Below are 16,184 nucleotides of genomic sequence, written 5' to 3' on the forward strand. Positions count from 1 at the left end.
CATTAACGTTTTTAATGTGACTACTCTCGGCTGTAATTGGTCAGAATTGGCTTTTATAGTAGAAAATATTCTGTTTTTAAATATCTTAAGCAATATTGTGAACAGCATACCACGTTTCAGATTTCCTTTTTATTCCGTTTAAAGAAAGATTAAATACTCTCAAACAAACCGCGATGCTCGACATTTGTGACAGAGGAAGGCCTCTGTTTACACCTCCTGGGTATAACCGCGCATGCGCCTCCTGGGGATAACTGCGAGGCTAGGGAAACAGATGTGTCTATACTGGACAATGATTTTAGTATATCAGAATTAAAAATGGCTTTAAATAACACTGCATATTCTGCCCCAGGAAATGATTATCTATGCTATGCTATGTTCAAGCATTTACCTGAGGAAGTTCTAGGAATCATTCTCAAACTGGTTAACAAAGTTTGGGACAAGGGCAAATTGCCAAACGCATGGAAGAGCTCAACAATCCTCCCATTTCCTAAACCTGGAAAAGATGCAAGTAACCCAAGTAGCTATAGACCTATAGCTCTTACCTCACATTTAGGGAAACTGATGGAAAAATGATTGTGTCGCGTTTGAATTATTATTTAGAATATAAATGCCCACTCCATAAGTATCAAACTGGTTTTAGGAAACAGAAATCAACAACTGATGCACTAGTTAAACTAACTAATGAAATTGAAAAAACTTTAGTTATGAAAGAGGTTATGGTAGCTGCATTTCTAGATATTGAGAAAGCTTATGATACTATGTGGAGGGAAGGTTTGCTAATCAAATTGAGAAAAATAGGTATCAAAGGAAGAATGTATAACTACATACTGGACTTTCTGTCCCAGCGTACCTTGAGGGTTAGAGTAGGAGAAGCAATATCAAAGGAATTCATAGTGGAAAATGGAATACCCCAAGGAAGTGTAATCAGCCCAATTTTATTTAACATAATGATTAATGATATCTTTGAAAAACTGGGAGAGATGAATGAAGGGTTACTATATGCGGGTGATGCTGTCATTTGGAGAAGGGGGCGTAATATTTCATATACTACAGGTAAAATTCAGAAGGATAAAAACACTCTAGAGCAATGGGGAGTGGATTGGGGTTTTAAATTCTCTGTTCAAAAATCACAAATTGTATATTTTACAAGAAAGAAAGTTTCAGGAAATCATAAAGTAATACTATACAAGCAACCAGTTGAAAGAGGAGAGACATTTAAATACTTAGGAATATGGTTTCATATAAACTTACATGGAAACATCACATTGAGTATATAGAAACTAAATGCAAAAAGGTGTTAAATGTAATGAGGATGGTCTCTGGTCTTAGTTGGGGAGCAGATAGACAATCTATGTTGAATATTTACAAATCCCTGATAAGATCTACTATTGACTATGGCTGTATAGTATATAGTTCAGCTCGTAAAACATCCCTCCTAAAACTGGACAGAATACAATTTAAGGCCCTGAGAATAGCTTTAGGAGCTATGAAAACAACTCCTACAAGTGCGCTGCTGGTGGAAGCAGAGGAAACCCCACTCAGTTTAAGATTTAAAAAACTTTCCTTAACATATTGGGTTAGACTGCAGGGAAGTGTTAACAATCCAGCAACAACAGTGCTTCACGACTGCTGGGAGTATCTCAAGAAAACAAAGGGATTTGGATGGGACATTGATGATACTGCAGGTCAGTATGGACTAAAAGATCTAACGTTCAGCCCTGCATTAGCTATGAGCAGTGTTCCGCCATGGATTCTTCCTGCTCCTGAAACAAATATAAATCTACTGGAGGAAAAGAAAGATCATCCAGATCAGCAAAGCTTTGCAATAGTATGTAAAAACTATCTGAGTTCTTCATATCATGGGTACATACACATTTACACAGATGGATCAAAAGATATACAAAATGGACACTGTGGCATAGGAATATATATACAAGAATTCAACCAAACATATGGATACAGATTGAGTAATTTATTATCAGTATACTCAGTTGAAATAACAGGAATAATAACTGCTTTGAGGTGGATTGAGGAAGTTAAACCCCTTAAGTCAGTCATATGCACTGATTCAGTGGCAGTCTTACAAAGCCTTGTGTCAGGAAATTCAATAAGAGAAGACCTGGTTATAGAAATGAGACATCTGTTAGCACACCTTAGAAACCTTGGTATTGTAGTCCAGTTATGTTGGGTTCCAGCACATATTGGGATTAGAGGTAACGAAGTAGCTGACAAAATAGCCAAAAAATCTCTTAAACAAGATCACATAGCTATCCATATTCCATTGGGGAAAGGGGAAGCTAAAACAATAATTAAAGAGAAGACTACGGAAAGATATAATAGACAATATTTTAAAGTTCAGAGTCATGTTGGGGGGAAAAGGGTTACAGCAGTGGGTGTGAACAGAAGAGAAGAGGTAGTGTATACTAGACTGAGACTAGGGCACACAGGCCTTAATGCAACAATACAAATAATAGGGAAAAGTGATGGCCTTTGTGTTGACTGTAAGGTTAAAGAAGATGTAGATCATGTTTTATTTCATTGTACAAAGTATAATGATTGCAGAAAGGAATGGCTTGAAAAAGAAGAAGAATCAGGAATCCATAACATACTGGAGGAACAAGGAATGCAGAGAAATAGAATTAAGGCTCTTATCCATTACCTAAAGATAACAGATTTAATTAAAATAATTTAATATACGTTTTGGTTTGTTTGTTTATTTGATTTGATTCTGTTTATTTGCTTTAGTTATTTATTTTCTTATTTTAGTTATTATTTATCTACACTTCATTATGAAAAAGTGATATAGTCTGGCCAGTTCCTTTACACACTCCTGTACAGTAGGTGGCGGTATACACACTAAATGCTGTAACCCGCCATCAACAGAAGAAGAAGAAGAAGAAGAAGAAGGGTATAAGTGCGCATGCGCCTCCTGGGTGTAACGGCGTTTGCGCCGGCTGGATTACTGGGAGCAGAAAGTTTTAATGGTGGCGGACCTGCTGCTCGGAGCACGCTGTTGTCACTTCTCCACGTTGAAGTAGCTGGTGAGTGACACGCTGACACTTTTAGCTAAGCGGAACAACAATAATTAAAGACAGTTTATTTACTGATTAAACTTGCTGTTTAATTGAGCATGGGGGTGCTAACTGTTAGCTTAGTTGAAGCTAACAAGTTCACCTTGCTGCTGTTTGACTTCCTTAAAGTATTTTGAGCTTCATTTGGTAAAAATATTTCAACAACATTGGATATTTATTCTTGTTACAGCTTGGATTTGTTTTTTTAATCTATTCAGCCGACTAGTTTTACTTGGAAAGCTGTTAAAGTAATACTATGTAACATTTCTACCTTAAAATAACAGCTTGAAAAAATTTGTGCGGCTAGAATGAGTTTTAATATTACGATTGGCCTGAAAACAAATGGACCCCTCTCACGCTCCCAGGTACATTTGATTACTCTTATCTTCTCGGTCGACATAGCTTGCACCTTCTGACTCCTCGCCGGTTCGTCAACAAACGTGGAAAGTGAAAGAGAAAGGGTGTTGTATTTACGACAGTGCATTAAAAAAAAAAAAGTGTAATCTGAAAACTGGTGATTGTCTTTTTGTATTGTGTAACAAAAAATACATGATAAAAAATGTATTGAATTGAGTTGAATAGATAAATAACAGGTGGTTTCATCATACAAAATAGATTTTGGATTTAAAATTAAATTAAGTTGCTTTATTTTGGGGCTTTGGTAGGGCGGGGCATTTCTGACCCGTAGGACAAAGAGAGTAAACACAATGTTAAGACCTCACAAAGGGTGAATGTAGCTGATGCTCCACATGTCTTCAAATAATCACCGCTTAGCCTTTAATATGGAAGTTATTCTCCATCTATCCTAAGCAGACAAATCTTCCAGTTAACTGCCCCCCCATCTGCCCCCACAGTGCAAACAGGCACCCTCCTCATATTGCTCTGTATTCATACACATCTCCCATTAATGTAGTCCCAGTCACATCAGCACAAAAGTGTTTCTTATCCGATTAATCAAAGGAATAATTGATAGAATGCTCGATTCTCTGCTTTAGAAGGTTAAAATCAAACAAACAAAAAAAAAGATTGATCACCTCCAGAATGTAAATACGCGATAAAACGTGTTCAGTTCAGACGTGTTTAACCTGTTTTTATGGCTATAAAAACGCTGCGTGTAGGAGCTATTTGTAGAGTTAGTTTTTGGTTCTAGTTGTAAATTTAATTAGCTAATTATGAGTAACTTTATTTGATTAATTTCAGTGCTTTATTTAGATTAGATTTATGGCTAATATTCTTTTAGTTATATCAGACATTGTTCCTGGTCGTTTGTTTATAGATATCTTTGATTGTATTGGTCCCTGCATTGTAAAAATGGTGAATGCTTCTCTGATGTCTGGCTGTTTTCCTACTGCTCTGAAGCATGCTGTGGTCCATCCGCTCATCAAAGAGAGCAACCTTGATTCAGATGTGCTGTCTAACTTTAGACCCATCTCTAAACTGCCGTTTGTTTCTAAAGTCTTAGAGAAAGTTGCTTATGTCCAACTGCAGACTCATCTAGATCTTAATGAAATTGGTGAAAAGTTTCAGTCTGGTTTTAAATTGCGTCACAGCACTGAAACGGCCCTTTTAAAAGTTTTTAATGACCTTCTTTTAACTGTTGACGCAGGGAAATCGACAGTCCTATTGCTTTTAGACTTGTCCGCAGCTTCTGATACTGTGGATCACAGTATCCTTCTGTCCCGCCTGGACACACTTGTTGGCATTAAAGGTACAGCACTAAATTGGTTTCGGTCCTGTCTCTCTAATAGGAGTTTTTCTGTAAACCTTGGACAGTACTCCTCCAGTATGTCTCCTCTGAACTATGGTGTTCCCCAAGGGTCGATATTAGCACCTGTTCTTTTTGCCCTGTACATTACCTCCAAGCCTGTAGGGGGCGCTCCACAGTGGGCTTTTTGAGAAGTTACATTGTATCGCTTTAATAGATGTCGTTAAACGTGTCTTTGTTGTGTTTTGCTCCTGCCATGTTTAATGTTTACATCCCTCATCTTTGTGTTTGATGTTAAATGTGAAACAGTTGTTCAAACATGGATATAAATACAGACTGTAACAGAGTTTGTTCAGTTCTGAGCAGCTTTAAAGTGAATATCTGCTCTGAGCTCCTTTATTAAAACTTGTAAATGAAGATGTTTTTCTAACCGCGGTATTAATCAGAGGAAAAATATCCTAACTGGAAGCTGTGTTCCCACCACAGGAACTTTCCCCTGGAAGTAAACAGGAAACTAACTGCCAGGAAACAGAAATCTACAGAAACGTGTTGATGTAAAAACAGAATATGAAGCAAAAAAAAAAGAGTTAGTTCAGTTCTGAGCAGCTTTAAAGTGAATATCTGCAGATGTTTCCATGGTAACAGCTGCAGAGATTCACTGAAACATGTTCCAACATGAACATAAACCCAGAATCTGAGGCAGAACCAGAGTTAGTTCAGTTCTGAGCAGCTTTAAAGTGAATATCTGCAGATGTTTCCATGGTAACAGCTGCAGAGATTCACTGAAACATGTTCCAACATGAACATAAACCCAGAATCTGAGGCAGAACCAGAGTTAGTTCAGTTCTGAGCAGCTTTAAAGTGAATATCTGCAGATGTTTCCATGGTAACAGCTGCAGAGATTCACTGAAACATGTTCCAACATGAACATAAACCCAGAATCTGAGGCAGAACCAGAGTTACACTGGCAAAAAAAAAGAGAAAGAAAAACAGATCTATTGATCAGGACCTCTTAAAAAGCTTAAAGAAAGTCTGGCTGCTTGGAAGGAAAATATAAAGAAACGAGGGCTGGATTCAGACTTGTACACCGTACTGTAGTTCTAGAAATTCAAGTTTTCACCATCGTATTTGAGTTTAGTTTGGAGCCCTGACAGACAGGCTGGAGTGGCACAAAGCAATTAAACACAACATCTCTCCATCGGGGTTTGTTTTCAGTCTGCAGTCAGCTGATCGAACTGCCGCTGAGAGTCACCGATGCTTCAGTAGAATGAAAGCCGTGGACGAGCAGGAAGAATCTTCTGGTTACCGACGGGTCGTGTTGAAGAACGCTTCGCCGTACCACTACATGAAAGTCCACCTGTAAGTTTGTGTTCTGCTGTTTTTGCTCAGTAAGTGATGGTTTTTATTCCCCTCGTAAAACCGTATCAGACACACATGCTGAAGTGGCTGTGGGTGACCTCTGTGGGCTGACCTCTGTGGGCTGACCTCTGTGGGCTGACCTCTGTGGCTGACCTCTGTGGGCTGACCTCTGTGGCTGACCTCTGTGGGCTGACCTCTGTGGCTGACCTCTGTGGGTGACCTCTGTGGCTGACCTCTGTGGGCTGACCTCTGTGGGCGACCTCTGTGCGTGGACCTCTGTGGGTGACCTCTGTGGGCTGACCTCTGTGGCTGACCTCTGTGGGCTGACCTCTGTGGGTGACCTCTGTGTGCTGACCTCTGTGGGTGACCTCTGTGGGCTGACCTCTGTGGGCTGACCTCTGTGGCTGACCTCTGTGGGCTGACCTCTGTGGGTGACCTCTGTGGGCTGACCTCTGTGGCTGACCTCTGTGGGCTGACCTCTGTGGGTGACCTCTGTGTGCTGACCTCTGTGTGCTGACCTCTGTGGGCTGACCTCTGTGGGTGACCTCTGTGGGCTGACCTCTGTGGCTGACCTCTGTGGGTGACCTCTGTGGGCTGACCTCTGTGGGCTGACCTCTGTGGGTGACCTCTGTGGGCTGACCTCTGTGGGCTGACCTCTGTGGCTGACCTCTGTGGGCTGACCTCTGTGCGTGACCTCTGTGCGTGACCTCTGTGGGCTGACCTCTGTGGGCTGACCTCTGTGGGCTGACCTCTGTGGCTGACTTCTGTGGGCTGACCTCTGTGGGCTGACCTCTGTGCGTGACCTCTGTGGCTGACTTCTGTGGGCTGACCTCTGTGGGCTGACCTCTGTGCGTGACCTCTGTGGGCTGACCTCTGTGGGTGACCTCTGTGGGCTGACCTCTGTGGCTGACCTCTGTGCGTGACCTCTGTGGGCTGACCTCTGTGGGCTGACCTCTGTGGGCTGACCTCTGTGGCTGACCTCTGTGGGTGACCTCTGTGGGCTGACCTCTGTGGCTGACCTCTGTGGGCTGACCTCTGTGCGTGACCTCTGTGGCTGACCTCTGTGCGTGACCTCTGTGGCTGACCTCTGTGGGTGTGTCGTGTTTAGTGTTCTGGAGGATGAGTCGACCCGACTGAGTGCCGTGGAACTGAAGCACTTCATCATCACAGGCCTGAAGAATCTGCACGGAGAGGTGAGATCACGGCCCACAGATGGTGCCTCAGACCAGTGGTTTTCAAAGTGGGGGGCGCCAGGGGGCGCCAGGGGGCGCCAGGGGGGCCTCAGAAAATTGGAGTGAAGATAAGAAAAAATTAAAAATAGAATTTTTTTTTTTTTATATAATTTTTTTTAAACATCATTATAAAAAAATGTCACTTTTTTTTTTAATCAGTATTGTAAAATACAATTTATAATAATATATCATGCTTGTCTTTCTGATTGGCTGCCAGTCAAAACATGCTGGACCTGGCGGTTTGCGCTAGCGTAGCAAGCCAGACCCGTACAGCAAAAAGCTGTACAGCGTTCTGGTGAAGCTGGATAGCAGCGTGGGCGGGATAAACGGCTGTCTGTTAAAGCAATACAATGTAACTTCTCAAAAAGCCCATTATGGAGCTCCCCCTACATGCTTGGAGGTAATGTACGGTTACACTGTCGTGAATCTCTTTCTCTTCCTTGCTTCATCAGTCAACGTCTTCTTCTGTTTCTTCGGTGCCTCAGCCATGAAGATCGTACTGACAATGTTGCGCTAGCTTAGCCTTATACCTGGGAGCGTGAGAGGGGTCTATTTGTTTTTGCGGTAGGTGTGCCAGAAAGCAAGTCGAAGTACTTCCGCTCAGCTCCCGGGCCGGTCCAGCAAAGTTACATAGCGCAGTTTTTCCAGCTCAGACCCCCGAAGGGCATAGGAGACAGGCCAATCGTAATATTAAAACTCATTCTAGCCGCACAATTTTTTTCAAGCTGTTATTTTAAGGTAGAAATGTTACATAGTAGTGCTTTAAGTTGCCTCTGAACTCGACGCCACGCAATAGGATGGCGCAACAACCAATCAGAGCGTCGTGCCACCAACGGAGAAAGCTGGTAAATTAAACTTTTACCGTACCCGGTGGGCAAAACTCCGAAAACGTCCTTTTTTTTTTTTTTTTCAAGAAAAACTTAAGTGCAGTTATCTGTTCGTCTCACAAAGAAAAATGTAAATTTAAATCTTCTAGAGTCGCTGCCAAAGCCAAATGGAAAGACTGTTCGCCGGGCGCAGCCATTGTGTACCTCTCTGGAACTACACACTGAAACGTCGTCACTAGGTAGCCCCGCCTCCGACCCCGCTCCTCACCATTTGATTGGCCCGATTAAGTTTCGATTTTCAGCCTCGCAAAACGACCACAACTGACTAGACTAGCCCGGGAGCAAATTCAATTAGCGGTCGCTAGGGGCGTCTAGATTTCTAGGCTGTGTACTTCCTGCTCCGGTGTTCTATTCTCTTTATGTGCAGAGGATCTGAAAATGTTTAGGGTTAGTGGATCATGAGCTTGTTGAACGTAAATGGGTACCGACCGGTGTGTGTGTTTTTGGGGAGGTTGTGGTCTCCGGGGAGTCCACCGATTGTTTAAATCCTGCTCTGTGCTTCAGGTGGGAGCAGCGCTGAACTTTGACGTGTTGAAGTACGATGAAGACGCCCTGACGGCTTTTCTGCGTGTTTACAGCAGGTGAGCTTCGGCCGCAGGATGGAAGACGAGTTTCAAACCCCCTTTAAAGGAGCGATTTGTAAAGTTAGGTTTTGTTTTTTGGTTCTAGGCAGGGCAATTTTATTTATAGGCAATTCAAAGTGCTTCACAGCTACATAAAATCACAAGAAGACAATAAAATCATTAAAAAAAAAATAATAATAATAATACTGTAATAAAATAAATAAAAAACCCATTAAAATAATCATTAATTAATTTAAAAGTGAAGAGTGCAGATGAAACACTTTCAGGTGTCATACACAGCTGAACAGAACTGTTTTCAGCCTGGATTTAAACATGGTCAGAGTTGAGTTCTAGTTGTAAATTTAATTTGCTAATTATGAGTAACTTTATTTGATTAATTTCAGTGCTTTATTTAGATCAGATTTTTTTGCTAATATTTGTTTAGGATATTTTGGTAATTGGGTCACACTGGGCACCTGGAGTCCCAGCATGCACCTGGGTGGGCCGAGGGTTTTTTTTTTTTTTTATTATCAGGGAAAAGGAGAGAGCAGCAGGTTTTCTTTGTTCTTTTGTTTGTTTTATTGTTTTGGAAATAAATCATCAGAAAACAAGAATTCATCTTGGACTTTCATCTTCTTTTGCCTGCGTTAAACCACATCCCCCATGATGCATCAGTGGCCTTTTGATTTGGTTTGGTTTAAGTTGAATTAGTTTTTTATGGACAAATGGCCACTCGACCCTTTAAAGAAGGTGAAGCTGATTTTCTGTGTTTCCTTCCTTCAGTGGTTTGGTGAAGCTGATTTTCTGTGTTTCCTTCCTTCAGTGGTTTGGTGAAGCTGATTTTCTGTGTTTCCTTCCTTCAGAGGTTTGGTGAAGCTGATTTTCTGTGTTTCCTTCCTTCAGTGGTTTGGTGAAGCTGATTTTCTGTGTTTCCCTCCTTCAGCGGTTTGGTGAAGCTGATTTTCTGTGTTTCCCTCCTTCAGCGGTTTGGTGAAGCTGTGGAGCTCCCTGACTCTGCTGGGCTTCTACCAGAACCAGGCCTGTGCTTTCAGAGTGCTGCAGGTCAGATTTGCCACATTATTTTTATTTTCACTTTAACACTTTGACATACAGCCTTTACGTTTGTAGATCTTCATTCCACTTCCGTACAAAAAGTCGCTGCATTTGTTTAAAGACGAGTAAAAGTAAAACGCTCAAAACAAAGATGCTCCTCCTGTTAAGGCGAGACACTACAGCTGAATAGGGTAATGTTTTAAAATAATAGATATCACCATGAAACTTCCTCAGTTATACAAGTATGGGGAAAAAAATGTATTGCAAGTTTTAGAAATGTGTATGTTTAATTATGCAAATTAGGCATTATCTCATTAAATATGCGCACATTTGCATATATTTCCAGAAGATAGATCTGAACATGTGATAAAGCCAGGTGCAACATTCTGTTTTCATTTTGTTTACATACAAAATGAAAAGAAAATTATAGAAGGATTTCAGGATATCTGCTTTCATTTCCTAGGAAATCAAAATATACTGTCCATAGCCTAAAAAACAGCAATTTTCGCCATATTTTTTTATTATAATGTCACATAAATCAGGCCAGGAATGATTTATCAACAAATCCTTCTGTAAATATCTTCAGAATACTGCTAAGTGTATAACTGGAAAGTTTGGTGTTAGTAGGTGCTCCATAGGCTGAGATATTGAAACTGGAAAAATACAAAAAACTGATTTTGAGAAAACGACATTTAAAGATTTAAATTGGGGAATTCATTTTGGTAAATTTGGGCGAAACGTACTGCCGTGATTAAACAAAATGTGATGAAATAAACATTTAATTCATGTTTTCAACGTTTTCTTTATAACAGGTTGAAAGAACACATGTTGAAGGAGTAAACTGGCCCAAAATCTCAAAATTGAACCACTGCATGAAAAATCCCTGTTTTTGCCGGCCGTGTCTCGCCTTAACCAAGGTGATAATCTATATACAAACAAGTATTATTAATAAATGCAAAATAAGATGCAAATATAGAGAAAACATACGAATCTTACAAAGTCAGGATCTGCATTGCCCACAAAGATTAGTCATTAACTTCTTTATCTATTAAAGCGATACTCCGGAGTAGATTCACCCTGGGGTCATTTGAACCGTGACATCCAGCCAAGTAGCCCACCCGCAGTTTTTCCGATATTGGCTGAACATCAGCTGAGTTACTGAGTTATCCCGAATAGCTTCGTACAAGGGTTAATGGATCCTGGTCCGTATCTCCAAAATTACCACACTAAAATCACATGCCATGACACCAAACTTCTACAGTAGTACAAATATGGTCTGTACTCACAAAGCGATGCATTTGGAAGTTTGTACATAGTCCAGGAGTTTATTATTATCAACACAAGCAATGGGCAATGTTATACAGGCACAAACTATGCTGTTTATAATTTATTAATTACTGTACACTAGCACTGATAACGTGGAGGTGCGTCGCTTACTTAAAAAAATCCGGGTTACTGTAATTTTGAATTTTTGTCATAAAGTGGGTGTTACTGACGTCCTCGTGGTGCTACTGCCACAGACAGCCCACAGACCTGCTGCCTATTTATTCATTCGGCTAAAATTCAAAATTAGTAACCCGGATTTTTTTAATTAAGCGACGCACCTCCACGTTATCAGTGCTAGTGTACAGTAATTAATAAATTATAAACAGCATAGTTTGTGCCTGTATAAGCTTGCCCATAGGAAACCGTTTCATGGCCGAATATCTCAAGAGAGCAGCCAGACGCCTCTCGAATATCTTCGGAACAGCTCCAAATTACCAACAACAAGCAGGGGTGAGTAGAACATCATGTTATAATGTGAAATCAAGGGCCCAATGTCAAAAAAACGCTCTTGTCCTTTAAAGGGGAACTCCGGGGCATTTGAAGCGTGTTTCCATTGCTAGAGGTTGTCAAATACTGCCAGTAGGACACAGAGAGATGCGTATTTGCGCTCCCTGTGTGGAGATCGCTCTGTCCGCACAGCATGTCATGCGAGGCTAATACGTGGTGGCTAAGGGGCAAGAGCTAACCCTTCCACGTAAAACAACAACTTGCACACTGCAGAAACGTCACACCACTTTATAAACCATCCGACAATAAAGTCACAAGCCTTACCATCAAAACCATATGCATGGTTCTTACATTACTGGCATGGGGACGTTACAAAACAACTTTATAAACAGCATGTAACTCACCGGCTGGTTGTAGGCTCGCGCATGTGAAAGCCCAAAAGAGTCGATGGACGATACTCCCATATACAAAACAATTATCTTCTCTAGAAAAACTGCGTTCAAGTATTTAAAACATTACAACAATATTACTGGGCATGTATTGTTGTAATGTTTTAAATACTTGAACGCAGTTTTTCTAGAGAAGATAATTGTTTTGTATATGGGATTATTCTCCATCGACTCTTTTGGGCTTTCTCATGCGCGAGCCTACAACCAGCCGGTGAGTTACATGCTGTTTATAAAGTTGTTTTGTAACGTCCCCATGCCAGTAATGTGAGAACCATGCATATGGTTTTGATGGTAAGGCTTGTGACTTTATTGTCGGATGGGTTATAAAGTGGTGTGATGTTTCTGCAGTGTGCAAGTTGTTGTTTTACGTGGAAGGGTTAGCGCTTGGCCCTTAGCCACCACGTATTAGCCTCGCATGACATGCTGTGCGGACAGAGCGATCTCCGCACAGGGAGCACAGATTTGCACCTCTCTGTGTCCTACTATCATTATTTGACAACCTCTAGCAATGGAAATGCGCTTCAAATGCCCCGGAGTTCCCCTTTAAATTGCGTCACAGCACTGAAACGGCCCTTTTAAAAGTTTTTAATGACCTTCTTTTAACTGTTGACGCAGGGAAATCAACAGTCCTATTGCTTTTAGACTTGTCCGCAGCTTTTGATACTGTGGATCACAGTATCCTTCTGTCCCGCCTGGACACACTTGTTGGCATTAAAGGTACAGCACTAAATTGGTTTCGGTCCTATCTCTCTAATAGGAGTTTTTCTGTAAACCTTGGACAGTACTCCTCCAGTATGTCTCCTCTGAACTATGGTGTTCCCCAAGGGTCGATATTAGCACCTGTTCTTTTTGCCCTGTACATGCTCCCCCTGGGTTCCATTTTTAAAAAGCACAAAATCCCTTTTCACTGCTTTGCAGACGACGTTCAAATTTACCTGCCTGTAACCGCCAATGACAGCCAGTCGGCAGTAAAAATGCTGCAGGGTTGTCTTGTGGAGGTACAGGCATGGTTGAAATTGAACTTTCTGAACATAATTAAAGATAAAACTGAGATTCTGGTGTTCGGACAAAGTAATCCCCTGCATGGACATGACAGTGTGATTGGCCCGCTGTCCTCCTGCTGCCGTCCTTCTGTTAGGAATCTGGCTGTGATGGTTGACCCTCTGTTTACATTTGATCAGCGCTGTCATCAAGGCCGGCTTCTTCCAGCTGAGGACTCTTGCCAAGATTAGATCTTATCTTCCTCGGGCTGATTTTGAAAGAGCAATTCACGCATTTAGAACATGGCGTTTGGATTACTGTAATTCTTTATATGTAGGGTTGGACCAGCGTTCTCTGCAGCGTTTACAGGGCGTCCAAAACGCTGCAGCCCGCCTGCTGACCAGAACAAAGAGGCGCGAATCCATCACCCCAGTCTGGTGCGCCCTTCACTGGCTCCCTGTCGGCTTTCGGGTCAAATTGAAGGTTTTATTGATTGTTTTTAAGTGTTTAAACTCCATGGGCCCGTCTGATTTAAGTGAGCTGCTGCAGCCCGACACTCCACCCAGAGCCCTGAGGTCAGCTGACCGGCTCCTGTTGGCTGTTCCCAAAGCTAAAGCCCAGAGGGGATGGAGCTTCTCTGTGGCAGCCCCCAGCCTGTGGAACAGCCTCCCGTTGTCTGTTAGATCCTCTGTCTTTAGTTCAAATCCGGACTGAAAGCACATCTCTTTTCCCTGGCCTTCCATAGCTGAGTTCACCTTGGCTTGGTACTTGTATTGTTATTGTTACTGTTATTGTTATTTTATTGCTAATTTTATCTCATATTTTATTTTTATCTGTGTTGAAAGTCATTCCTATTGATTTTATTGATGACTCTCGTGATGCAGTTGCTGTTGTGAAGCACTTTGGTCAGCTGAGGCTGTTTTAATGTGCTATATAAATACACTTTGAATTTGAATTTGAAAAAATTTGAATATTTGTTTAGGATATTTTGGTAATTGGGTCACACTGGGCACCTGGAGTCCCAGCATGCACCTGGGTGGGCCGAGGTTTTTCTTTATCAGGGAAAAGGAGAGAGCAGCAGGTTTTCTTTGTTCTTTTGTTTGTTTTATTGTTTTGGAAATAAATCATCAGAAAACAAGAATTCATCTTGGACATTCATCTTCTTTTGCCTGCGTTAAACCACATCCCCCATGATGCATCAGTGGCCTTTTGATTTGGTTTGGTTTAAGTTGAATTAGTTTTTTATGGACATTTGGCCACTACAGTGCGTGTTCCTGTTTGTAGCTCTAAAGTTCTCCTTGTGTTGCCTTCAGGTGTCTCCGTTCCTGCTGGCGCTGACGGGAAACAGCCGTGACCTGCAGCTCGACTGAGGTGGGCGGAGCTTCCTTCTTCACCATGACCTTCGTATGGAGGAGCGCCTTTAACAGGCTCCGCCCCCCCCTCGGCCGGCGGCTGCACGTGGGCCAGCGGGCCTCGCTGAGCAAAGCGTTCTCCGCCCGCGACGTGGAGCTGTTCGCCGAGCTGACGGGCGACACCAACCCGCTGCACGTGGACCCGGCCTACGCCCGCACCACCGCCTTCGAGAGGCCCATCGTGCACGGCGTCCTCATCAACGGGCTGATGTCGGCCGTGCTCGGCACCAGGATGCCCGGGCCCGGCTGCGTCTTCCTGTACCAGGAGATCCGCTTCCCGGCGCCGCTCTACGTCGGGGAGGAGGTGCTGGCCGAAGCCGAGGTGCGCAAGGTCAAGATGTCGTTCGCCTACATCGGCGTGACGTGCTCCGTCATAGACAAAGTGGTGATGGAGGGGGAGGTGATGGTGATGATGCCCGCGGAGCAGCAGCAGAGGCAGTGAGAGGAGGAGGAGGAGGAGGAGGAGAAGGAGAAGGAGGAGGAGGAGGAGGAGGAGAAGGAGAAGGAGAAGGAGAAGGAGGAGGAGAAGAAGAAGAAGGAGGAGAAGAAGAAGGAGGAGAAGGAGGAGGAGAAGGAGAAGAAGGAGGAGAAGGAGGAGGAGAAGAAGAAGAAGGAGGAGAAGAAGAAGGAGGAGAAGGAGGAGGAGAAGGAGAAGAAGAAGAAGAAGGAGGGGAGGGGGATTTAGTTTGGTTTGCAGCAACGAGCTTGAATGAGTTTGATTATGACAGAAGAAGAAGAGATTAGACCCAACAGCTGATAATTATTCGTTCAGTGTGTTTTTATTTGTCAGCTCTGCCGTGTGTTTTGTTTAAAGTGTGGAATAAAATCCTTCGTTCCTCTAATTTACGCTGATTTCATTGTTTCTCTGCTCAGCACATGAAGGGCAGTGATCCACGAGATGGCCTTTAAATCGGATAATTCAGTCAATATTTAGATGAGTTAACGCAGGTTTTATTTATTTATTTTTTAAATTAAATTTAAAAAAACACTTTTTGGGGAGCTTTTGTGCCTTTAATGGAAAGTTCAGAGAGACAGGAAGCAGGGGGCAGAGAGAGGGGGAACAACACGCAGCACAGGGCCAGCCGATGTGGAACTCAAACCGGGGCCAGCTGCAGCGAGGACTATAGCCTCTGTTTTATTATTTATTTTACTATTGTAAAAGTCTGTTGCTCACAGGCTTTTATTTTGTAATAAATGATTCATTTTTGGATTTTGCGTACAAATGCGATTAATCGTGATTAATCAGGGAAATCATGCGATTAATTAGAGTAAACATTTTAATCGCTGCCCGGCCCTATTTTTAATAGAAACAGATATTCAAATAAATCAAAAATGGTACATTTTAAAATGAATTCCATAACAAGGTGTTCATTTTCACATGAGAAAACACCTGATTTCTTTGAATAATTAAAGGAAAACCTACAGAGGAATAAAATCCAGAAATGTGTTATTTAATGTCATTAAATATATAGTTGAGTTTATTTAGTGGGTCAGAGTTTTTTTTTGCTTTTAATAATTCTAGAAATAGTTTTCTTTGCATTGATGTTCAGAAGTGACAGTTTGATGAATACAGCCCCCATAAAAAAATGGAATAAACACTCATGGAGGATGTTCATTAAACTGCTTTACTTTGTAGAAAGAAAACATCTTCACAGCTGAATATTCTGGCTTTTATTTATTTATATATATATATATTTAT

The 16,184-nt window shown here is 42.0% G+C and overlaps 1 protein-coding gene across 4 annotated transcripts; it reads left to right on the plus strand.

Moving 5' to 3' along the window:
- The first annotated feature begins 2,911 nt into the window (after positions 1 to 2,911).
- rpp14 (ribonuclease P/MRP 14 subunit) lies at positions 2,912 to 14,965 on the plus strand. Of its 4 annotated transcripts, XM_075460044.1 has the most exons (7): positions 2,913 to 3,041; positions 5,992 to 6,135; positions 7,244 to 7,328; positions 8,759 to 8,835; positions 9,801 to 9,879; positions 11,555 to 11,646; positions 14,387 to 14,503. In XM_075460044.1, exons 2-7 carry the CDS (start codon positions 6,044 to 6,046, stop codon positions 14,409 to 14,411), a joined length of 450 nt encoding a protein of 149 aa, XP_075316159.1. In that variant the 5' UTR covers positions 2,913 to 3,041; positions 5,992 to 6,043; the 3' UTR covers positions 14,412 to 14,503. The 4 variants fall into 4 exon arrangements, with proteins under 4 accessions (XP_075316162.1, XP_075316159.1, XP_075316160.1 ...); XM_075460045.1 differs by lacking the exon at positions 11,555 to 11,646 and having other exon boundaries at positions 2,917 to 3,041; positions 14,387 to 14,540; XM_075460047.1 differs by lacking the exons at positions 9,801 to 9,879; positions 11,555 to 11,646; positions 14,387 to 14,503 and adding an exon at positions 9,601 to 9,793 and having other exon boundaries at positions 2,912 to 3,041.
- The last annotated feature ends 1,219 nt before the right edge of the window (positions 14,966 to 16,184 follow it).

This window comes from Odontesthes bonariensis, chromosome 3 (assembly GCF_027942865.1).
Source record: "Odontesthes bonariensis isolate fOdoBon6 chromosome 3, fOdoBon6.hap1, whole genome shotgun sequence".
Taxonomy (NCBI): Eukaryota; Metazoa; Chordata; class Actinopteri; order Atheriniformes; family Atherinopsidae; genus Odontesthes; species Odontesthes bonariensis.

Excerpts from the sequence above, each read along its gene's own strand:
- rpp14 (XM_075460043.1), top strand. The coding sequence starts at position 14,469 with ATGACCTTCGTATGGAGGAGCGCCTTTAACAGGCTCCGCCCCCCCCTC.